Source organism: Schistocerca serialis, chromosome 1 (assembly GCF_023864345.2).
Source record: "Schistocerca serialis cubense isolate TAMUIC-IGC-003099 chromosome 1, iqSchSeri2.2, whole genome shotgun sequence".
Taxonomy (NCBI): Eukaryota; Metazoa; Arthropoda; class Insecta; order Orthoptera; family Acrididae; genus Schistocerca; species Schistocerca serialis.
The window spans coordinates 704,376,877-704,402,839 of record NC_064638.1 but is presented as its reverse complement, the minus strand read 5'-3'; the positions used below and the strand labels follow the sequence as shown (position 1 = coordinate 704,402,839).

The 25,963-nt window shown below is 39.7% G+C and overlaps 1 protein-coding gene across 4 annotated transcripts in view; it reads right to left on the bottom strand.

The window, feature by feature from the left end:
* Window positions 1–25,963, bottom strand: part of LOC126480916 (uncharacterized) — a 331,145-nt gene that overhangs the window by 80,431 nt on the left and 224,751 nt on the right. For all 4 annotated transcript variants that reach the window (XM_050104327.1, XM_050104351.1, XM_050104343.1 and 1 more), the window contains exon 23: window positions 2,319–2,399. In XM_050104327.1, the coding sequence (XP_049960284.1) occupies window positions 2,319–2,399 (81 nt within the window). The remainder of the gene's footprint in view (window positions 1–2,318; window positions 2,400–25,963) is intronic.

Sequence of the window (25,963 nt, the reverse complement as noted above, 5' to 3'; positions counted from 1 at the left end):
CACATTCCTGGGGTCAGATACATCACATGATCACACTGACAGAACCACAGGCACATAGACACAGGCAACAGAGCATGCACAATGTCGGCACTAGTACAGTGTATATCCACCTTTCGCAGCAATGCAGGCTGCTATTCTCCCATGGAGACGATCGTAGAGATGCTGGATGTAGTCCTGTGGAACGTCTTGCCATGCCATTTCCACCTGGCGCCTCAGTTGGACCAGAGTTCGTGCTGGACGTGCAGACCGCGTGAGACGACGCTTCATCCAGTCCCAAACATGCTCAATGGGGGACAGATCCGGAGATCTTGCTGGCCAGGGTAGTTGACGTACACCTTCTAGAGCACGTTGGGTGGCACGGGATACATGCGGACGTGCATTGTCCTGTTGGAACAGCAAGTTCCCTTGCCGGTCTAGGAATGGTAGAACGATGGGTTCGATGACGGTTTGGATGTACCGTGCACTATTCAGTGTCCCCTCTACGATCACCAGTGGTGTACGGCCAGTGTAGGAGATCGCTCCCCACACCATGATGCCGGGTGTTGGTCCTGTGTGCCTCGGTCGTATGCAGTCCTGATCGTGGCGCTCACCTGCATGGCGCCAAACACGCATACGACCATCATTGGCACCAAGACAGAAGCGACTCTTATCGCTGAAGACGACACGTCTCCATTCGTCCCTCCATTCACGCCTGTCGCGACACCACTGGAGGCGGGCTGCACGATGTTGGGGCGTGAGCGGAAGACGGCCTAACGGTGTGCGGGACCGTAGCGCAGCTTCATGGAGACGGTTGCGAATGGTCCTCGCCGATACCCCAGGAGCAACAGTGTCCCTAATTTGCTGGGAAGTGGCGGTGCGGTCCCCTACGGCACTGCGTAGGATCCTACGGTCTTGGCGTGCATCCGTGCATCGCTGCGGTCCGGTCCCAGGTCGACGGGCACGTGCACCTTCCGCCGACCACTGGCGACAACATCGATGTACTGTGGAGACCTCACGCCCCACGTGTTGAGCAATTCGGCGGTACGTCCACCCGGCCTCCCGCATGCCCACTATACGCCCTCGCTCAAAGTCCGTCAACTGCACATACGGTTCACGTCCATGCTGTCGCGGCATGCTACCAGTGTTAAAGACTGCGATGGAGCTCCGTATGCCACGGCAAACTGGCTGACACTGACGGCGGCGGTGCACAAACGCTGCGCAGCTAGCGCCATTCGACGGCCAACACCGCGGTTCCTGGTGTGTCCGCTGTGCCGTGCGTGTGATCATTGCTTGTACAGCCCTCTCGCAGTGTCCGGAGCAAGTATGGTGGGTCTGACACACCGGTGTCAATGTGTTCTTTTTTCCATTTCCAGGAGTGTATTTGGCATTAACGTTCTACATTACAAAATATCATTATGTCTTAATCAACTTATTACTTCATTCTGCAATCATACAAGCACTGTGGGAAAGACGATCTTCTATATGTTGCATAGATGATAAAACCAAATGCACACATAAGTAATTCTGTACTTTTTTTGTATTTCACTTCAGCAGTGACAAAATGCAGTACTAATGAAAAAAATGATATTAAAGCCATGATGTGCAGCTTACAGGTCCATCCTTTCACTTAATATCAGGTATCCTACACGTATGAATTTGCTTTTCACAGGCAATGTGGCTGCATGGTTTCAAAATGTAGTCATCAACATGAAACACACAAGTCTGCACAATGGTTTACAATAATTTTACACTGGCATTTTATGTTTAACACTGATGCAAACAAGTTTTTAATTTTGCTGGAAAAATGGAAACCAGTCCAAAATGCATAGTGATATTCTACTGCAACAAATAATTAATGAATTTCATTGATCAGTTGTGGCCATAAACTAACGAATGTGCATGGAGACCACTTGGCAAATGGATTTTTGTAAATTTTTATGTTTGTAGTATATGAATCTCAGAACTGAAATATCGGTCAGCCAAAGCAGTTCAATGAAACTCTCAAAAGTTCTTGAGAAAATCAAGTCTGAAGTTTTCTGAGGACGTGCAGATTGGTAACGGGATAATCAATGGATTGTTGGTTCAAATCTCAATCAAACGCTATCAACTGTGCCACATGGCCTGTAGGTAAAAATGTCTTAAATGTAATGAATTAAACTTTCAACGTCAAAGTCAATTTTTTCAAGAATTTTTGAGAGACGCATTTAACTGCTTTAGTTGACTAAATACAAAAAACATTATAACTGATTCCTAGATAGTCTCATTATTAGACCAAAAACCCCAACTGAAATGAACACTTAACAGGACGAAATAATATAATTTAGCAAAATATTACTTACATCTCCAACTTCTTGAATTCAGAGTATTTGATATAATTCACCATTTGCTTACATAGCTCCAACATTTCATCTTTTGCTTTCCTGGAAATCAAGAATTTCTATTTTTTTAGTGCATCTAAATAATGCAACATAAGCCTTCTTTCACAAAGTACATTAATACAAGTCTTGTAAATTAGTATGCTACATTATACAGAAAATAAATTTCTCTAATGAATCCTGGAATTCTACAATGTACATGACATTCTCAGCATGTGTCAAACTAAGATTGTTGTTTTGGCATTGAATAAAAACCACTTGCATTTTTGTGACCATTGTAGAGGTATTAAGAGTTTATAATGTCAAAAACAAAGTAGCCATTTTAAACATATATATGCAAAACATGACAGCAGCAACCACTTACCATCTGAGTTTGGGAGGGGGATGAGGAGAGGCATAAATTCAAGGTTTTGTCTCACAATACAGTGATGACTTTTGCTGCTATCAATTTCCTGCTTTCCTACACAGTCTTCATCTGACTTCATTTACTATGACAATCACATTAATAAGAGAGACCACTGCAGAAAAAGTAAAGGGCTACTTGCACATATAATGACAACAATGATTATAATCATAAAAATATTCTGTACAGATTACTTAGCTGGTATGGACACGTTAAGAGAATGGAGGAGAAAAGGATACCCAGGAGAATACACAAGGTGAAACTGGGAGGAAAGAGACCAACAGCACGACCGAGAGACAGATGGCTGAAAGGAGTAGATGAATGCGTCCAGAAGAAAGGAGAAGACTGGACCAAGGTGAAGGCGGAGAGATGGTGGCAAGATAGAAGACAATGGAGAGGCCTATGTTCCATACAGACCCGGCCAGAGGCTGGAAACTGTCCAGGATGATGATGACAGATTACTTAGCTGTTTTCTTATTCAAGTATCTATATGACAGTCACTGTCAAGCATTCATACAGCCATTTTGACTATAGTACAATTAAAATTACTTGATGGTTCACACCTCACACGTTGGAGTTGAGTTCCTCCAACCAACATCAAGCCCAAGCTGTTCACTGTTGCTAAATTGCCACTAAAATTGGTCAGTTCACTTCCAATTTCTTGTCTGGCTTTCTTGATGTGTTTGGATCCCGAATAATGGATCTGGCACTTTTATTTCAAATTTCACCACACATGATATCTACATCAAAAACCATCCATCCATCCATCCACCCAACCACCTACCCACCCACCCACCCACACACACACAAAATGATGCCAAAGAAATACACAGATTTCATAGGCAGCACTAACTAAACACTACTGGAGACTTCCAAGGCGTGATTCAGTGTCACATATACAATTACCATAATCCTAGAGATCGGCTTACATTAGATAAGCTTTGTACGAAATTGCGTGAAGCCAAATTTTTGAAAGCTGCAATTCATCGTTGCGACTGGTTCACCACAGTTATAAATATACCCATTTAGCCAAGTGTTGTGGCATAGTTCAATGGTTAGCATACAATCCTGACATGTAGAAGGGTGTAGAGTCAAATCTCGTCAAATATAGTGAATTTTTTTCATTCTTAGTTTTTCATTTCTAAATCTAATCAAAAGAGTTGATTTTTTTTATTCAATTGATTGGATTAAATGTATTTTTTTTTTTATTTCTAGTACTTTGCCATGTAAGTTTCATTGCCATACTGACTTTTAGATTTGCTCTTATTTTTCTCCCTATCATCATTTTTTTGTTTGGAATCTATCTATGTTGCCTATAATCTGCAACCAAGTGACAATGAGGACTCCTCATTGGTTGGTAATGCAGCAGCTTGTGTATCCGGAGTGAGGATAGTTTTGTTAATCTTCTATGTCTACCCAACTATTACAACCATGATCTTTCAAAATATAAAAAATTTAATAATCTAGGTTTGCAAGTGGCATCAATTTGAACAGAACCTGAGCTTTAGACAGCTGTATCCTACATCATCTTCATCAGGATCAGAACTACGGACAGCCAGGGTTGGCATGGTTTTCCATTTATATAGGTCAGACAGCAGCACCTACAAACTGCCAGAGGAAATCTGAAATAATGCATACATTGTAAACCAAGATCAGCCATTTCAGATGTAGTACTGGCATCTTGCACCACCTGATGTTATTCAGCTCTCCAGTGTACTGAAGCTGCCAGAAAGTTGCCAACCTACTCTTCCCGCACATGCATTATTTCAGCTCTCCTCTGGAAGGTTTCAGATGTTGCTGAACTATCTATGCATGCGGAGCACCATGCTGAACCTGGAAATTAGTAGCTTTACTCATGATAGGGATGGGAAAGACATCTGATGAAAGCTGAAGTAGTTGTTATTGTTGCTGTTGCGGTCTTCAGTCCAGAGACTGGTTTGATGCAGTTTACATGCTACTCTATCCTGTGTAAGCTTCTTCATCTCCCAGTACCTAATGCAACCTACATCCTTCTGAATCTGTTTAGTGTATTCAGATCTTGGTCTCCCTCTACGATTTTTACCCTCCACGCTGCCCTCCAATACTAAATTGGTGATCCCTTGATGCCTCAGAATATGGCCTACCAACTGATCCCTTCTTCTAGTCAAGCTGTGCCACAAATTTCTCTTCTCCCCAATTCTATTCAATACCTCCTCATTAGTTACGTGATCTACTCATCTAATCTTCATCATTCTTCTGTAGCATCACATTCCGAAAACTTCTATTCTCTTCTTGTCTAAACTACACTCCTGGAAATTGAAATAAGAACACCGTGAATTCATTGTCCCAGGAAGGGGAAACTTTATTGACACATTCCTGGGGTCAGATACACCACATGATCACACTGACAGAACCACAGGCACATAGACACAGGCAACAGAGCATGCACAATGTCGGCACTAGTACAGTGTATATCCACCTTTCGCAGCAATGCAGGCTGCTATTCTCCCATGGAGACGATCGTAGAGATGCTGGATGTAGTCCTGTGGAACGGCTTGCCATGCCATTTCCACCTGGCACCTCAGTTGGACCAGCGTTCGTGCTGGACGTGCAGACCGCGTGAGACGACGCTTCATCCAGTCCCAAACATGCTCAATGGGGGACAGATCCGGAGATCTTACTGGCCAGGGTAATTGACTTACACCTTGTAGAGCACGTTGGGTGGCACGGGATACATGCGGACGTGCATTGTCCTGTTGGAACAGCAAGTTCCCTTGCCGGTCTAGGAACGGTAGAACGATGGGTTCGATGACGGTTTGGATGTACCGTGCACTATTCGGTGTCCCCTCGACGATCACCAGTGGTGTACGGCCAGTGTAGGAGATCACTCCCCACACCATGATGCCGGGTGTTGGCCCTGTGTGCCTCAGTCGTATGCAGTCCTGATTGTGGCGCTCACCTGCACGACGCCAAACACGCATACGACCATCATTGGCACCAAGGCAGAAGCGACTCTCATCGCTGAAGACGACACGTCTCCATTCGTCCCTCCATTCACGCCTGTCGCGACACCACTGGAGGCGGGCTGCACGATGTTGGGGCGTGAGCGGAAGACGGCCTAACGGTGTGCGGGACCGTAGCCCAGCTTCATGGAGACGGTTGCGAATGGTCCTCGCCGATACCCCAGGAGCAACAGTGTCCCTAATTTGCTGGGAAGTGGCGGTGCGGTCCCCTACGGCACTGCGTAGGATCCTACGGTCTTGGCGTGCATCCGTGCGTCGCTGCGGTCCGGTCCCAGGTCGACGGGCACGTGCACCTTCCGCCGACCACTGGCGACAACATCGATGTACTGTGGAGACCTCACGCCCCACGTGTTGAGCAATTCGGCGGTACGTCCACCCGGCCTCCCGCATGCCCACTATACGCCCTCGCTCAAAGTCCGTCAACTGCACATACGGTTCACGTCCACGCTGTCGCGGCATGCTACCAGTGTTAAAGACTGCGATGGAGCTCCGTATGCCACGGCAAACTGGCTGACACTGACGGCGGCGGTGCACAAATGCTGCGCAGCTAGCGCCATTCAACGGCCAACACCGCGGTTCCTGGTGTGTCCGCTGTGCCGTGCGTGTGATCATTGCTTGTACAGCCCTCTCGCAGTGTCCGGAGCAAGTATGGTGAGTCTGACACACCGGTGTCAATGTGTTCTTTTTTCCATTTCCAGGAGTGTATTTATTGTCCATGTTTCACTTCCATACACAGCTACACTCCACACACATACTTTCAGAAACGACTTCCTGACACTTAAATCTATACTCAATGTTAACAAATTTATCTTCTTCAGAAACGTTTTCCTTGCCATTGCCAGTCTACATTTCATATCCTCTCTACTTTGACCTTCATGAGTTATTTTGCTCCCCAAATGGCAAAACTCATTTACTACTTTAAGCATCTCATTTCCTAATCTAATTCCCACAGCATCACCCCGATTTAATTCAACTACATTCCATTATCCTCATTTTGCTTTTGTTGATGTTCATATTATATCCTCATTTTTATTTCTTCTCCATGAAAGCTGAAGTATTGTGTTCAAAATGATGTGCTTTGAAAACCAAAAAGATTTTATTCAAAGTTTTCATTGCCTGTGCCACTCTATTTCTGATACCTGCAGTGTTTCAGCCACCTGTGTAAGCCTGATTCTTAGGTAGGACAATTCTTTCATTTCTTCCACTACTGCATCATTCTCAATTTTAATGTTAAGCAAGTCATCATTCCCCTTTTTACTGCTCTTTATCCATGCTTCCTTTCAGCAAGTCTTTTGAACCTGCCATACAGCTGGCCAGAAAGACTAAGTTGTAATGCAAACCTTGGCATTGATATTTATATTCACATGACTACTCTGCAATTCACAATTACGTGCCTGGCAGATGGTCCATTGAGCCACCTTCAGCCTTTTTCTCCACTGTTCCACTCTCTAACACAATGTTAGTAAAATGAACAATTTAATCTTTCCAGTGCAAGCTCTGATTCCTCTGATTTTTCACTTTGTAGGTGGGCACCAACAAAATATTTTCGCCTTCTAAGCAGAGAGACAGAGATTGAAATTTCATGAAAAGATTTCACTGCAACGAAAAAGCCTTAACTCGTTTATCATACCCATGTGACACTTTTCCCTATTTTATGAAAATTTAAAACAAGTTGCCCTTATTTGTATTCTTTTAATGCAATCTGTCAATCCCACATGATTTGGGTCCCATAATACGTAGCAGCACTCCAGAAGAGGCTAGACAAGCATGGTGTATGCAGTCTTTTTAGTAGACCTGTAGCATTTTCTACATGTTCTGCCATTAAAATGCAGCCTTTGGTTCATTTTCCCAACACAATTGTCTATGTCATTGTTCAAATTTAAGTAATTCATAATTGTAATCCCTAATTATTTATCATGCAACCAAGATTTGTGTGATACATCATGGAACCGAAATTTAAAGGATTCCTTTTCGTACTCATGTCGATGATCTCTCACTTCTCATTATTTAGAGACAATTGACATTTTTCATACCATACACATATCTTGTGTAAATCCTTTTGCAAATGGTTTTGATCTACTGATGACTTTACTACACTACTGATGACAGCATCATCTGCAGACAATCTAAGAGGGCTGCTCAGATGTCTCCTACATTGTTTACATAGACATCACTTTTATTTTACTTGATGACTTTCCACCAATTACTATGAATTGTAACCTTTTTCACAGGAAGTCCTGAACACGGTTGAACAACTGAGATGATACTCCGTATTTATGAAATCTGATCGATTGCAAGGTATTGTATCGCATCAAAAGCCTCCTGGAAATAAAGAAATATGGAATCAATTTGAGATCCCCTGTGAATTGCACTCATTACTTCGTATGAATAAAGGGCTAGTTGTGTTTTGCAAGAACAATATTTTCTGAATCTGTGCTATGTGTTAACAGATTGTTTTATTTGAGGTAATTCTTAATGTTCGAACGCAGTGTATGTCAATGTTCGAACACAGTGTGTGTCCAAAATCCTATTACAAATCTATGTCAATGATATGGCTCTATACTTCAGCAGACTACTCCTATTTCCTTTCTTGAGTATTGTTGTGATCTGTACAGGTTTCCATTCCATTCTCTAGGTACAGATCTTTTGTTGAGCAAGGAATTGTATATGATTGCTAAATACAGAGCTACTGTATCAGCATACTCTGAAAGGAACCTAACTGGTATACAATCTGGACTGGAGGACTTGCTTTTATTAAGTGCTTTAAGGTGCTTCAATACCCCCAAGGGTATCTACTTCTAAGTTGCTCTTATTATCAGCTGTTCCAGATTCAAAATCTGGAAAATTTACTTCATTTTCCTTGATGTAGCAATTTCCAAAACCTCACTTTAGTGGCACTGTCATCTGTAACACTGCTATCAGGTAATGAAGGTGCTTACTGTGTCTTGCCGACAGTGTAAATTACATATGACCAGACTGGGATTTTCTGCCACATTTTGAGACAGAGTTTAATTGTGGGAACTATTAAAAGCATCTCACATTCAAGTCCACACATGGTTTTAAACTCCAATATAACATGGCCAATCATCGACATTTTGTGTTTTTTTAAATTTTGCATACTGTTTTTGTTGCTGCTGTCACAGACTCCTGACATGTTCTGTGTACTATGAAGGTACAATACCATCTCTTAGCAATTTATTTGATATATGTATATCTCAGTTGCCATCAACATTACTTCCTTGGTTTAAGCCACATCTGGTCTATGCTTATACAGTTTGTCTGGAAGGAGTGGACACTGTTTCTTAGCAAGACGTCAAGCCTATTTTTACTTACTTTTTTAAGCAGATATATTTTGTGTTAATTTTTGGTGTATTTGGATGCCACAGTATTCAGTCTCACTGCAACAACTTTGTGGTCACTAATCCCTGCACCCACCATGATGCTCTCGTTTGTTCAAGATTATTTGTTGCTAAGAGGTCCACAATTTTTTGATGACATTTTGTGTTTCATGGACTTTAAACACGAACATTTGCCGACATATCTGGGGTAGATGGTATTCACCACCAACTATCATTGTATGAGTGGGGTACCTAAGTTTTTCAGGACTGCCACAAGTCACAACAAGTATGATTTACTGACTAGTTTTGTTCTATAGTATTACAAGAGCATCATCAGACTCTCTGGAATTTACACTGCCAGCACCAGAGATTCAGTTGGTTGTACAACAGTGTTTGCTATGTCCATGAATGTTCTGTAAAAGGAATAACCTCTACCACTACTAACTCGTAGAAACTACTTTATTTCACTACATCATAAACTCTCCACTACCACCTGTATGTAATTTATTCTTCCTGAACACCATTAGCTTCTTCGGAAAAATTTTGGTTGAACTTATCTCCAGCTTCAGTCAGCTTTCAATCTCGGCAACGATTAGAGCTTCAGTGTTTTGTATTAGCTCTTGGAGCACTAGTTACTTCCCAACACAGCTATGACAATTTAAAACTACAATAGCAATTATTGCTGGATCTACCCTCATCCTGTGTTTTTCCTGCACCATTTGAAACTCAAGCCCCTCCTGTACTTTCCCAAGACCCTCTAACCTAAAAAGTCACCCACTACCAGTTTCCTGAGTGTAACGAACTCCTGATATATTAAACGGAACTTGAAACACCATCACTCTATGGTGCAAATCAAGGAATCTGCAGCCTACAGGGCTACAGAACTGTCTGAGCCTCTGATTCAGATCCTCTGTTTGGCTGTGTTCCAAAGGTCCAAAGCCGGTTCTGTTGTCGATGCTATAGACAGTGAGATCCGCCTTAATCTTGCAAGCATGACTGGCACTCGTTTCCACTTCAGATAGGTGCTTAAAATAACAGAGAATCTTTTCTGGTCCAAAGTGACAGATATTATGAGAACCAACATGAGCCACCCACTTGCAATTGGCTGGCTGCACCCTCTGCTTTTTATAACATACAGAAGCACTTGTTCCACATCTGGGATGACTCTCCTAGTACGCACACAGAGTGCTAACTGGACTTCTTCCTCTCCTTGGCAGAGATATCCCTAAGAGACCCTATTACGTGCCTAACATTGGAGCTCCAAATACCAGTAAGCCTACCCTCTTTGACTGTCCAGATCTTGTAGACTGAGAAGCTTCCTCTGAAACAGGACAAATGACTGCATCTGGTTCAGGATCTTTAAGGGCCACAGACACTGCCTAAAACTTGTTTGTCAGACAAACGGAGGATGCCTTTTGACTAGCCCCTTGGAAAGTCTTTCGCTGTCTGCCGCAACTGGAAATGACCTCCCACTCAACCACAAGTGAGGGGTCAACCGCAATGCAGGCAGTAACCGATGGGATGTGCTGGATGTCCCTTGGATCCCCACATCCGGATCCCTACAGTGGTGTCTACTGGTGATGAACTCAAGCTCCACGAGTAAAGCCAGCACCACCTGGAACTGTGAGCGAAGGGTCACCAACTCAGTTCACATCCAAACATAGCAATCCCAGTTCCTATCTTTACTACAGAAGGCAGAATTATGAACTAGAGAGCTATGAAATGACGGACTGTGCGTAGTAAGCAGACAAGTGAGCAAAAAATTTAAGGATTTAAACCAAAAGTTAGCCCAGTTGACATAATAATAAATAAATATAATGGAAGGAAACATTCCACGTGGGAAAAATTATATATAAAAACAAAGATGAGGTGACTTACCGAACAAAAGCGCTGGCAGGTCGATAGACACACAAATAACCTGCCAGCGCTTTTGTTCGGTAAGTCACCTCATCTTTGTTTTTATATATAATAATAAATAAATATATTTACCAATGCCAAATAGCAATGAAGAACAGAAAATAATTTATGACTCCATCGAAGAGTTAATGCCTTTTGGATTTGGAAGTTTTCTTGTAAGCTAATGGGATTTTTTTGCAACGGAATCTATTTTCATGTCTGTTTCTATTGTGTTGGCTGGCAGTTTTCTTGTCAGAGATGTTCTGTAAATGTTGAATGGCACATGCCACATTTCCATGTTCTCTTACATTTTTTACACCTTACTTCAAATGTTCTGCTGGTCTCTATTAAGTATAGAGCATCGAAACTGTTACACTGAAGTTGAATTTACTGTCTTAGTGGAATAGGTGATGTTATATACTTATTCAGATCAGCACAACATTTGGAATAAGGCACAAAGAGTGTGAAAGAGCATGGAAATATGGTACTCATCATTCAACGTGTGCATGACATGTCCGAAAAGAAAATCTCCAGCCTACCACAATAAAAACAGAGAGGAAAATAGCCATATTCAATGACAAGAAACGTCTCCTAACCCTACAAGAAAACTTCCACATCCAAAAGGGAATTATAAAAATAAAACACACAAACATTAGCAACCAAACATTACTTAAACTATTACACATATTGTAGATATTTAGCAATGCCTTTATACACTACAAAATAAGCACAAAAAAAATTTGGCAATGTACACATCCTAGAACATCCACCACCTTACCACAGTGAATAACAACTTACACACGGAAGTTAGGACATACTAGCTACCTCCCCCCCCCCCCCCCCCTCGCTCGCTCTCTCTCTCTCTCTCTCTCTCTCTCTCTCTCTCACACACACACACACACACACACACACACACACACACACACACACAAAAATAAGAAATACACAATTAAGCACCCCCCCCCCCCCCCCTCCCACGCCAGGCGCACGCGCGTGCACGCACGCACGCACGCACACACACACACACACACACACACACACACACACAGAGAGAGAGAGAGAGAGAGAGAGAGAGAGAGAGAGAGAACAATAGCAGACACTCCCACAACCACCAAAACAAAGACAAAACAAAAGACAATCACATAGGTGTAGAAGAATGTTAAGAATGAAGTTACAAACAAAAAGCCATGATTAATGATAATAATTTAATACTGGTTATAGAAGTAAATTAAAGCGTGAGAATTGTCCGCGATCTTAGCAAACAGAACTGTAAGGAAACCCTTACTGCTACATGACTACTGACAATGGTTCAAAATAAAGTGATACAGATGTCGTCTACTATTACAGTTCCAAAAGATGGTATTAACATACACATAGCTCAAATAGGGGTAGTGCAGAAGTGGGTCTAATAAAGAAAAAGAAAATATAAATGTGGGTACGCTACTGTAAAACGAATCGTGAACATATTATTGTAGACATGAAGCCCCTACACTGTGGTACAAGTTTATATGCCAACTAGCAGCACACATGATGACACTATTGACAGAATGTGTGATGAGGTAACAGAAATTATTAAGCTAGTTAAGGGAGAAGAAAATTTAGCTGTGATGGTGGAATGGCATTCGATAGTAGGAAATGCAAGAGAAGGAAAAATAGTAGGAGAATACAGATTGGGGGGAAAGATATGAAACAGGAAAACACCTGGCAGAATTTTACACAGAACAATATGAAATCATCACTGATAGCCGCATTAAGAATCATGAAATAATGCTGTATAGATGGAAGGAACCTGGAGACACTGGAAGGTTTCAGATTGATTATATAATGGTAAGACACAGATTCTCAACTGTATTTTAAAATATAAGACTTTTCAGGGGGCAGAAGTGGACTCTGACCACAATTTAGTAGTTGTGAACTATAGTTAAAACTGAAGAAGTTGCTACAAGGTGGGACTTGGGTACATTGAAGAACCAGAGATAGTTGAGAATTTCAGAGGGAGCATTAGGCAATGGTTGACTCAGACGGGGGAAAGGAATACAGCTGAAAATGAATGGGTAACTTTGAGGGTCGAAATAGTAAAGGAAGAGGAGGATGAAATGGGTAAAAGGAAAAAAAAAAGGTCAAATAGGGGAAAAATTGTGTAGTCATTAATTTTTGTACAATGGTAGGAGGGAGTCCCACGAATAACATACTAAGTCCAAGAGGTGGGTGTGAGTAGGTTGGTGTGGGGGGTGGAGTGGGGGTTTTAACGATAATCTTTTTTTTACATTTTTCTTTAATAATTTGAGAACTGTGGCTTCTACTGAAAACGTTTCCCAGAACAAAATTGAAACTACATTAAACTTCCAACAAAAAGGTCCTATTCCTCTTTTTTCTAAGACTAGCAGTTCCGTTGTAGCAGGTGATGGAAAAATTGCAGTTTATTAAAAATAATGTCTTAATGTTACAAAATTTATGTTTGTTGTTAAATGAAGTGAGTTAAGGACAAATACGAAATTTGTGTACCACATCTAATTGCAGCACAGTTGTATTAAAGGAAGAAGAGTCTTCTGGAGGTGTAACAGAGTGGAAAGGGGAGGGGGGGTTGGAAAAGTGTGAAAGAAGGTAGGTTGCCAGATTGTAGATGTGCACTTTCCTCATTCATAGGTCTTCCAACAGAAGAGTGAGCAGATGATTCCCCACTATCCATCCCATTATGTCACAGGGAGAAATTGCTGGGTGTTTCACTATGTTATACTGAGCCTCCATAGTGTGCCTCATGAATTACTGGCAATGTACTGTGCGTCCTTAGAAAATTTAAGACATTCTTTAAATTTAATTATTCTTTCGAAACTGACCACGAGTGAGAAATGTGGGAGCTGTTATAAGATACTGAGCAAAGGGATTTGTTGCCAATCTTGTAGGAAATATTTTCATAGGGGGTGAGGGTGTGGGTGAGGTTGGGGGTGGGGGTGAGGGGTAGAATGGGGAGAATGTTGGGAGAACAGAAGAGGCCCTCTCCTGGAACTGCAGAGTATGCAGTAGGAACATTTTGACTGGGGAACAGGAAAGGAAAATCTGTGCCCTTCAGGCACAGTTGGAGGAAGAAAGGAAGGAACTGATAAGGATCAAGGGAGGTGGGAGGGGGGGGTGTGTGTGGAGGTGGTTGAGAACTGGCAGCTGGCAGGAGGACAGGAAGAAAGAGAACACGTTCTGACAGTTTTATCATCAACACCAAAAACAGTTATCTACCACGTACAGAGTTAAGTGGAGAAGAGCCTCAGGTAGAATGAGGCCAAGAAGCCTAGGAGTGTACAAAGTGTTAGGAAGAAAAAAGTGCTGCTGCTAGGTAGTAGCCATGGGCAAGGTGTAGGCCCTCAGTTAGAGAAAAGTTTAGGAGCAGTGTACCAGGCCACCACTATCTTCAAGCCAAATGCAGGGCTTTATGCAGGGTCTTTATATAAGGACTTTACAAAAGAGGACCATGTAGTAACAGTGGGTGGGGCGGGAAACAATTCAGACAGGGATGGGGCATATGATATAGGTGATGACCTGCACAAGATAGCTTCTCTGACTCATGGCACCAACATACACTTTGTTGATCTGTTTGGGCGTCATGATCGGCCACACCTTGATGGAGCTGTGAGGCGAATCACTGTGGGGTTACAGATGGCTCTGAGGGCAGCCAACTTTGCTCATGTTTCTATGGTGCCCTTGGGACTATCAACAGATGTGGTTTCACTAGGCGTGGCCTACACTTAAGCAGGACTGGAAGGGAAGATTGGTACAGGTGATTCATGAAAGTATTGGGGGTGGGTCTCGGGCCACACATGGTCAAATACCTGTTGTCATGGGTAGGAAAAAGCAAGACTTTCTTAGGATAAACCCAGACAACAGGTTCACCTGCCTAAAGAATATATCCAGCACTTTAAAAAAATACTGAAACAATCACTCACAAGACAGACTTTAACACTCCAAATATCACACATACCAGATGTCACAAAGAAAAACAAACAATTGGAAAGAATAACATGGGGCATTTGACAGACTTCACAATCCTCCATCAAAACATGCAATCAATAAAAAATAAAATACAACTATTAGAAGTTGAGCTCCAATCTTTGAACTGCATCGTAGTTTGTGTGTCTGAGCACTGGTGTAGAGAGACAGAAATTCAACACATAGTGTTATCATCGTATGAAAGGGCAAACTCTTACTGCAGAACTACTTCAAGGGGTGAAGGATCATGCATTTATATCAGAAAAGGAACACAGTTCAAATCGAAACATGACCTCAGTACAACAAGTGAAGACAAACACTTTGAAATATCAGCTATTGATTTAACAGGGCTTGATATCACCAAGAAATTAATCATTTTATGTGTGTACAGATCTCCCAGTGGTAGTGTGGACACTTTTTCAATAAATTAACAGAAGTTCTAGATACAGTCTCAAGTACAAAGGTCAACATAATTCTGTGTGGGGACACTAACATCAACACTAATATCACAAATGAATCCAGCAGCACCCTCATAAATATATAAATAGCCTTCAAAGTTTTGGCATGTCCCTATTCATCAATTGTGCAATAAGGGTTACTACAACGACTGCATCAGTTACTGACAATGTGGCCACAAACATGGATAGGGAAAAATGTGATGTAGCTGTAAAAGATCTTGGACTATCAGACCATCTCTCTCAAATTACAACAGTAAAATCAGGCATTGAATCATTCCCTGAACTACAAGCCTACAAATGACATCTATCAGAAATCAAAATACAAGATTTTTCAAAGGAACCAGCAAAACAAAGCTGGGATGAAGTGTATAAGGAAACCAATGTGAATAAGAAATTCTCTAAATTCTCCACATTATTTAAATTGAACTTTGAAATGGCATTTCCAAAAGTGTGCATGTCTGTATCAACATCTCACAAAAACTTATGGATAACAGCAGCTATTAAGAAGTTCTCCCAAACACTTAAATACCCAGTTCCATGAAAATGAGTTGGAATGATCCAGAATTTTTAAATTTCTATCACAGATGCAAAAAGATCTATAGGAAGATGCTGATTACTTCAAAAAGGTCATTTAATGAGAAAGTAATATATAATGCAGAGAATAAAAGCAAAGCAGTCTGGGATGTTATAAAAAAGAAAATGGGGAGAGGTAAAAAAATGCAAAATAACATACTGCTAAGGGAGGGGGATAAGGTAATAAATGATCCACAATACTTAGCAAACTGTGTAAATGAGCATTTTTCAAAAATTGCAGAGAAATTACAGCAAAAATTCCCCAAAACAAATATAATACCTGTAAATAATGCTGCACTAAATACAATGATATTACTTCCAACTGCAGAGAATGAAGTCAATAAAACTGTTCAAACACTAAAAAATAAAAAGTCAGCAGACTTAGATTTATTACCAATGTGTGTACTGAAACAATGCTTAGAGATTATACAAGACCCCTTAACAAATATAATAAATGAATCCTTCACATCAGGGACATTTCCAGAGCAGTTAAAAGAGGCAAGAGTTGAACCTTTGCTTAAGAAAGGTAATGTAGAGGATATAGAAAATTACTGGCCCATTTCCCTGCTGTCACCATTCTCAAAAAGCTAATGAAGCTCTCAAGGAAGTTTACGATTGGTCAATAAGCAATAAAGTGACATTGAACATAAAGAAAACTAATGCCATGAATTTCAGTTTGAAGAGGGAAAATGACAATGTTAAATTAAACATAGATGGCACCTCTACAGACTGTGTAACAATTGCAAAAATTCTAGGAATGAATACTGATTCTCAGTTGAAGTGGTGTGACCACACAAAGGTATTTGCAAACAGAATGTCATCAGCATGTTATGCCCTTAGAATCCTATCATCAATGTGTAACATGTAGTGTCTTTTAGTTACATACTATTCATATGTACACTCAGTGCTTAGCTATGGCATTCTTTTTTGGGGAACAAATGCACAAATTATGAACACAATTTTCAAACACAGCCATAAGAATCATAACCAAAAATGGTAGTCGAGCTCATTAACTGCTCCGTATGAATACATTTACCAGTCAGTTGTACACATCAAAAATAACATTGGTAATTACTGCACAAAGAGTTCTATCCATGACCATGGAACAAGAGCTAGACACAACTTACATTTGCCAAGAAAAAATAAACATAAAACTCAAAACAGCATTTTCTACCAAGGAATAAAACTGTACAAAAAATTACCAAAAGAGATAGAAGAAATTGCAAAAATACACTTATTTAAAAAGGCAGCTAAAAAGTACCTGTTATGCAATACATTTCATACATTGAAGGATTACTTAGATAAAACAGAGTAGGGGTTTGGTAAAAATATATATATATATATATATATATATATATATATATATATATATAGAGAGAGAGAGAGAGAGAGAGAGAGAGAGAGAGAAGTAAATAGCAATAATAATTATGAAACATCCATCATTCCACATAACACCTTTACACTATGTTTTTTTCCTTCTTTTTCCCCTTTTCTAGAACAACTTACCCTTCAGAAAATAGCCCACAGATCACCAGTGTGTGTGTGTGTGTGTGTGTGTGTGTGTGTGTGTGTGTGTGTGTGGAGTGAGGTGTTATGAAACAATGTGTGTATACTGCGTACAGTGCTGAAGGTGAGATATGAGTTAACAGTGTGGCATTACATTATTTGATAAGTTATTTGTAAAAAAAGTATTGTATACCAGGAGTAAATCTGATGATTGTCTCTAACTAGAAGTCTGTAAATGTATGTGTATATGAATTAGCTTATTTTAAATTGGTCTAAACTTGTAAATAGTTTGACATGTCCTATATCCTTGTAAAAAGAGATCTATGGATGAGTAAAGCTGCTGCTGCTGCTGCTTGTTCTACAGAGCTAGAGGTGAAATTGATTCTTAGTCATCCTGTACAGCAGCTGTAGTGTTCCTCTGGAAAAGACAATTTCCCACATCATGAGCACTGGTCACTTTTCAGATTACAGACAGACTGTTAACTCCCCAGTATTTTCTGTCCAGCTCTCTTATGTTAGTAGACAAAATAACTTAACTCATGTTTATATAGTGAAGTTAGTTTCAGTTTACTATTTACTGTTGTTAAGTGAGCTATTATGTAAAAAAACATTAACAGCTGGAGCTGTCAGCTATTAACCATACTGAAGAGCCTGTCCCAAGAGTTACACACTGTTCAGTTCAACAATGTCCATCTCATTGTCTCCATTATCACTGTCTGGTGTAATTTTCACAGTGCAAGGAATGATAAAGTTAAGTTCTGCATGTTTCTGGCCATTCATTAATGCACCAGCAAGTGACTACTGCACAATCACACAGCTTAAAAATCAGCTGTCTATGATAGACAACAGTAAGGTGCCTTTGGAATGTATTTTACATAGAATCTCGCTTAGCAACAGCAAATAATACTCATTTAATAAACTGAAAATAACTCCCCCATATAAACATGATCTCAGTGAAGATGTTTTGCCTACTCACATAAGAGAACTGGACAGGAAACGCTGGGAGATAAGGCTCGCCTGTAAACTGAAAAGCAAGCAGCATTTGTGTTTGGGGGAAGCTGCCTTTCCCAGAAGAATGCTACAGGTGCTGTATAGGATGACTAAGATAAATTTACCCTCTAGCAAAGTGCAAGAGTGTGCAGATGAAGACTCTTGTCCATATATATTTCTTGAATTAGTATTATTAGTAACTCATATCTTTACTCCTTGTAATGTTAATGCACTCTGTGGAAAACAACCCCCACCCCCAAGCACATCTACACACTGCACACTGTGAGCATTGGTATAATTTTGTGAAAAGCCTCGCAGTTACTTCTTGAGACGCAGTGGAGTAAACAGAGTGTGGAATGACCTGTTCACTTATCAGTTTGCGAACTTATGAAGGAAGGAAATTCACAACCTTCCACTGCAATTCTATATCCCCCCCAAATCTCCAACATGTTACACCTCCAGAACAAAATTCATCCCATAATGTGGCTGCACTGTACTTAGATGTAGTACACAATTTTAATATTTGTTCTTAAAGTACTTCACACAACAACAAACCTTAATTTTATACCATTAAACACTATTAAATAAGGGTGATTTTCTCATTTGGTCCAATGCAGGTACTACTAGTTCTACAGAAAAAAATTAATAACACAATTTTTGTAAGAAATGTGATGTAGTTTAATTCTGTATGAGGAAACATGTTCGCTAGAAACCATAGTTTTTGATTCATTCAAAAGGGGGGGCACCTCTAAAAGCTCCTCACCCCTGCGCTAACACCCCACCACCTGCAATTCCTTTGGAGACAGCTGAAATGTGGAAGGCGGGGCTGTACAGGGGAAATGAACCAGAAGGCAATACTACAGAAAGTGAAGAGTAAGCAGATGAAGATGAGATGGGAGATATGATGCGGCAAGAGGAATCTGACAGAACACGTGTGCCTAAAGTTGACACAAGGCCTGTGGAGTAGACAACATTTCCTTAGAATTACTAATATAACTGGGAGAGCCAAACATAATGAAACTTTTCCACTACCAGACTTCAAGAAAAATGTAATAATTCAAATGGCAGGTGTGAATATTACCAAACTATCAGTTTAAAATGGAAAATATGGTAGAAGCCAACCTTTGGGAAGATAGTTTGGGTTCTGGAGAAGTTTAAGAACGTACGAGGCAACACTGATCCAATGACATTTCTTGGAAGGTAGGTTTCAAAAACCTACATTTATAGCATTTGTAAACTTAAAGAAAGCTCTTGACAATGCACACCCTTTGAAATTAAAGAGAAAGAGCATGAAAGGGGAAGCAGTTGTTGAGAAGGAAGTGAGGCAGGGTTGTAGCCTATGCCTGAGGTTATTCAAACTGTATACTGAGCCAAACAGTAAAGGAAACCAAAGAAAATATTTGGAGATGGAATTAAAGTTCATGTAGAAGAAATAAAAACTTTTGAGGTTTCTAAAAGACATTGTAGCTATGTCAGAGACAGCAAAGGACTTGGAAGAGCAGTTGAACAGAATAGACAGTGCCCTGGCAGGAGGATATAAGTTGAACATCAACAAAAGCAAAGCAAAAGTAAGGGTAATGTAAAGTAGTCACATTAAATCAGGAGGTGCTAAAAGAATGAGAATAGAAAATGAGACACTGAAAGTAGTCCATGAATTTTGCTATTTGGGCAGTAAAATAACTGATGATGGTTATGAAATGCAGACTAGCAATGGCAAGAAAAGGCTTCCTGTAAAAGAGAACTTTGTTAACATTGACTATAAATTTAAATGTTAATAGTCTATTCTGAAGACATTTGTATGGAGTGCAGCTTTGTAAAGGCGTGAAAAGTGGACAATAAAGAGTTCAGACAAGAAGAGAACAGAAGCTTTTGAAATCTTTGCTACATAAGAATGCTGAAGATTACATGGTAGATCACATAATGAAGAGGTACAGAATAAAACTGGGGAGAAAAATAATTTGTAGCACAAATTTACACTAAAAGAAGGGTTTTGTTGATAGGACACATTCTGAGACAGCATGTTATAATTAAATTAGTATTGGAGGGAATTGTGGGGTGTTAAAGTTGCAGTGGGAGACCAATGGCTGAAAAGAATTAGTGGGTTCAAAAGGATGTAGGTTTCAGTAGTAATTCGGAGAGGAAAAGGTTTTCACAGAATATAATAGCTTGGAGAGTTGCATCATATCAGTCTTCAGACTGAAAATGACCACCACCACCACCACCACCACCACCACCATAATTCATAATGAAGTGTTTTATGAAAAATAGAAAATACCATAATACAGCACTCGTGTGTTATATTATGATGAAAGAAACTGGATGATACAATACCACTTGAAATTCATGGGAAAAATAATTTCAAGTGGTGACTGAATTTTAGGCTGTATCTTAATATTAATTTCATTATTACTGTTACATAAATTGTGGAGATGTAAGACACTTCAACATGATGTCACTGGTTTATCTAAAAACGCAACATTCTATAAAATTAAATGAACTGAGTAACAGTTGTTAAAAAAGAGTGGGCAACAAGGATGGGAAAGATATTTTTGAAAATTGGAGTGTAAAATGTAATATGGTCTCTTCAAGTGTTTAAGTGAATCTGATGGAATAAAAACAAGCCCAAGAATGAAGGCAGTAGCATTTAAAAATAATTGGCCTACATTTTAATGACATTGGCCACAAAAGACTGCCAAATGCATTATCACATATAATAAAAATATAGCACCTATTTTGAGTGAAATAATTATTGCAAAAACTTCATAAGTTTTCTTTTTCTGAAACAAATTTTGCTTGTTTTCTGCTTTTATTATGTGTTTAAGCTTTCAACAAAGAAAAAATTCTGTTGAGAAGCAGTAGGATTTTCTCCTCGGCATAATCAGTTTTGTTTTTTGGTCACTGTAAGTATGGACATTGTAACATGGCAGTTGACCACTAGTGTAAACAAACATGAAATTTGACTGCCCAAGAATTGAGAAGCAGTGTGCTGGACCAAATCCCACACCCTACTCACAGGGCAGCCAACTTTACATGTGTGTTCGGTTTTCCTGCAAATGCAGAACTGACAAATGATCATAGTGATGGCCGATCCATTCCATTAATAATGGAACAGGATTAATTTCTTCACTTATTTGAAAATAAGAAAACAATGAGCTACACACACTCCAAAGCAAAGTAGCATGTACAAAGCAGTTGCTTGCTGTGGATAACATTGTAAACTGGGTGGCAAATAAAAGTGTATGTTTGTTTGTTCTAATATGAAAGTCTCCACTGCTGCGTCCCCTATAGCAATACGCTGCATATCTTATAGAGACCATTCAGCCACCCACAGATGACATGGCACCAGAGTATACCTTATAAATGCACTAATACACTGTTGCATTTATCATAGGTGCACTCTTTATTTTTAAGAGGTTTTCTTACGTACATTCTCTTTATAATTTGGGCTTCACTAGATGTTCCACAATACTAGTAGCTGAAAATTGGTTACTTTTCTATAGTTATATGCAGAAAATAAAGCTACTTCAAACTATTTGTGACAATTGTTAGTTGCTTGTTTTTAAATTGCTAACTGTGTAATAGGAACAGCAGTAAGAAACAAAAGGTTATGTAAATTTAATGTAATCAACTAAGTGAAAGCTGCAACTTATATATTTGATCCAAAATGAATTTTTACTCGGAAACAGGGTGTGGCTGATTTGAAACTTCCTGTCGGGTTAATCTGAGGCGAACCAGGACTTGAACATGGGACTTTTGCCTTTTGCAGCCCAGTGGTCTACCTACTGAGATATCCAAACATGACTCACAACCTGCCCTCACAGCCTTCCCTATGCTAGTACTGGCAGAAGTAAAGCTGTGAGAGCAGATCTTAAGTAGTGCTTGGATAGCTCAAACAGTACAGCAATCTAGTGAAAATACAGCTGTGAGCATGGGTCACGCTTAGATACCTTAGCTGATAGAACTCTTGCTCACGAAAGTTACAGGTCACAGGTTCAAGACCTAGTTGTGACAGTAGAAAAATTTTGGGAACTGTCCCAATTATTAACAGCTTACTGTCTAATGTACTGTGGTGTAACGTATCACCCCTTTAGAGTCATGTTACCCCTATGTCTACCTAGCCAATAAATGATGGTCGCAGTGGTTGAATCCATTTACTAGTTAAATAGTTATGAATAGAAAATTATTTGGAGGCTTTTTTTTTGCATGAGTCATGATACGGATGGACTCTTTGCATCTTCCAGGTTGGATGAGGTTTGCAGTACTGTCAGAAGTTGGGGTACCTGTGGGGCTTTATGATTGTTCCACGATTTAGGTGTCCCCACTTCGCATAGCAAGATGTGCCATTGAGTAAGTGAACAAAAGTAGTCCTCAGAACTGTAAAATGTTTCACCCATTCATTCAAATACTGTCAGATTTGAATGTACAAACTGAAACTTTACATACACCCAATGTTTCTCAACATCATGTAATGGTGTCTGGAGATGCAATATAACTGTTCTTAAAATAAAAAGCACTTTCTATTCATTGTTGAAAGTTAGACATAGTTGAAGACTTAATAACTTCAATACAAAATTTGTTGCAGAGGTGATGAAATCTAAACTCGTAGCACCTATGCAGTCTTATCTGAATGTTTCATTAAGTTGCTGCAGTTCAGAGTTCTGGGTAGAAACAACCTGCACCTGAATAAAAGGAAGGAACTGGAATTGTTTTTAAATTTGTTGGCATGTGGAAGCAAGTACAGAGCGTACAGTGATCGGTGGATGACCCCATACTCTACAGAAATAAGAGGTTATAGCAAATCTGAAGCTCACAGAGAAGTGGCACTGGCCAAAGAGTAGACAAGGTGCGCTCAGCTGGCAGCTGCAGAATTTATGATTATAACACAATATGAATAAAGAAAAGAAACAATGAAACCATTGTTCATTTTGCACTGAATTTGTTTTACTTAGTGGAGGGGCAGGACTTGTGCCAGGAATTTGAGGGTTTGTCTGGAGCATTTGGATTTAATGTTGAGAATTTGCATCTGCCAGCTGGTGGGCAAGTATCTGACAACTCTTTTAATTACTTGTACAGTTTCAACAGAATTCTGACTTGTAGGTTCATTTTGGTTGTTACATATTGTAGTGATTGGTATGATAGTAGTCACTCAAAAATGAGTTATTGAGCTTCACAACCTGTACCATCTAAATTCTTTGGCTTGTTACCGGCTTTCTTGATCTTCAAGATGGGAGTTATCCTTACAACACATCCTTCATTCCAACAACCCTCCTGGCCTCAATCTCTGCTAACCCCCATCCTGTGCACCTGCTGCCTCTCCCTATCTCACACACCTGCTGCCTCCCTCAAAGCAGTCAGTAACCTCTCCTAACACTCCCTTTCACTCCCAGCCTCTTTTCTCCTCTTATTCACTCCACACACATCTATCTGCCTAACTACAGTCCCGAGATTTTATTCAGCTTTTTTCTCAGTAACTGACATCGTGAGGATTCCATGGCTATACTTTAATCTATGGTATAAAAGCAGCTACTAACCATTAACTTAAAAACACTTTCCTTTTAAAATATTTTATTTTTCCTTGTCATCACCAGTTTCAAACTTTTATTCACAGTCACATGGCATATTACTAGATGTACTGTTAATTGGGTGACAATTGTTTTGTTTTCCATGGTGCCCTGCCATGAAAATATATTAACTGATAAATGTTCATAAGGGGACTGAATATAAACAAAATTTGTAAATGATGGGTGTTGGGTGCTTAGCAACAGTACTTACAGTGAACATTTCTGAACAGAGTCAAAAGTTCACATTTTTGTTATTTTCCATGTAGCAGTCCGAAGGATCATGGTAAACACACCTCAGTGTTATAAACACTTCCATGAAATCACAAAGTAAAAAATGGCTAACCATTAGCACTTTATCAATGAACGATCTGATTAACAATCTGATTTCATACACACTCCACCTGTTTAACATGTACTGATAGCTTTACAAAGGTGCTACAAAGCAAAGGTATGCATTGTTTACATTGGTGTCAGCGATGAGATGAAAGGTATGAATTTACCACTGGTACATTTTACGCAGTAATAGATGAATAATCGATGTGCAGCAGAAAGTAATTAAACATAGTTACTCATTAAAAATTGTATGAAATAATGCTTCCTAAATAAAAATACCTCTTACACTTAACAAATGTTACATAGTTAATTTAACAGAAACATGTGAGGCATATATTTATGTTAGACCTGATGGAATTTATTTGTGTGTCACATGTGTGAGAAATTTTTGGAAGTTTTTCAGGTAAGCAGAAAAGGGAAATATTATGAATATCTGTGAAGAAATAGAAATGTTTAAAGACAACAACTTATCACCCCCCCCCCCCCCCCCCCACACACACACACACACACCGCTCAAAGGGTTTTTATTAAATTATTGATGGAACACATGTTAAGTATAAGAGGTATTTTTATTTCAAACACATTATTTCATATGATTTTTTAAAGAATAATTACGTTTAATTATTATTGCCGAAAATGTATAAATGGTAAAGTCATATCTTACGCCTCATCTCTGACACCATTGAACAATGTATATTTTTATATGCTCCATAACATGTTCGTAAGCCATAATTAAATGATAAATACGTGGTGTGTATATGAAATCAGGTTGTTTGTTTGAAAATTGCTAATGGTGAGCCATTTTTTAGTTTGTGCTTTTGCAGAATTGTTTAACACTGGGGCATGTTTACCGTGATAGTACTGCATGGTACATGAAAAACATTAAAAACACAAGCCTTTAAAGCTATCAAGACATGTTTACTGTAAGTACTAGTGATAACAGCCACTATGCAATTTCCAAATTTCATTTATCTTCATACGCCTTATGAATATTTATCAGTTAATATATTTCCATGTTAGGCACGATAGCAGACGAAATAACAACCATCTGATTAGCAGTTAATCTTATAATGCAGCCAACTGACTATGAATGGATGTTCAAAACCAGTACAGGCATGGAAAAATAAAATATGTTGAAAAAGGAAAAAGACTTTAAATTAGTGGTTGGTAGCTGGTTTTATAAAATAGTTTATTATTTTTGCAGCTCTCACAATTTAGCATTATATATCTCTCTCTCTCTCTCTCTCTCTCTCTCTCTCTCTCTCTCTCTGTGTGTGTGTGTGTGTGTGTGTGTGTGTGTGTGTGTGTGTTACTTTCCATACCTGAAGTAATCTTTTCACTACAAGCAACATTTCTCAACATTTTATTGAATGAATTACCAGCTCTGTACTTAAAATTGATAAACTGCCTGACTGTCAATTATAAAAGTCATCATGTTATTACTGGGAATAGTTTGCAGATCAGTTGTGCAGCTTACAACAATACTCGGTGGGAGTAAGGCATTGTACCATCTCTCTTAATGAACAACAGCATGCACACAGGGATTTTAGGAGGATAGTTGTTCGATCCAG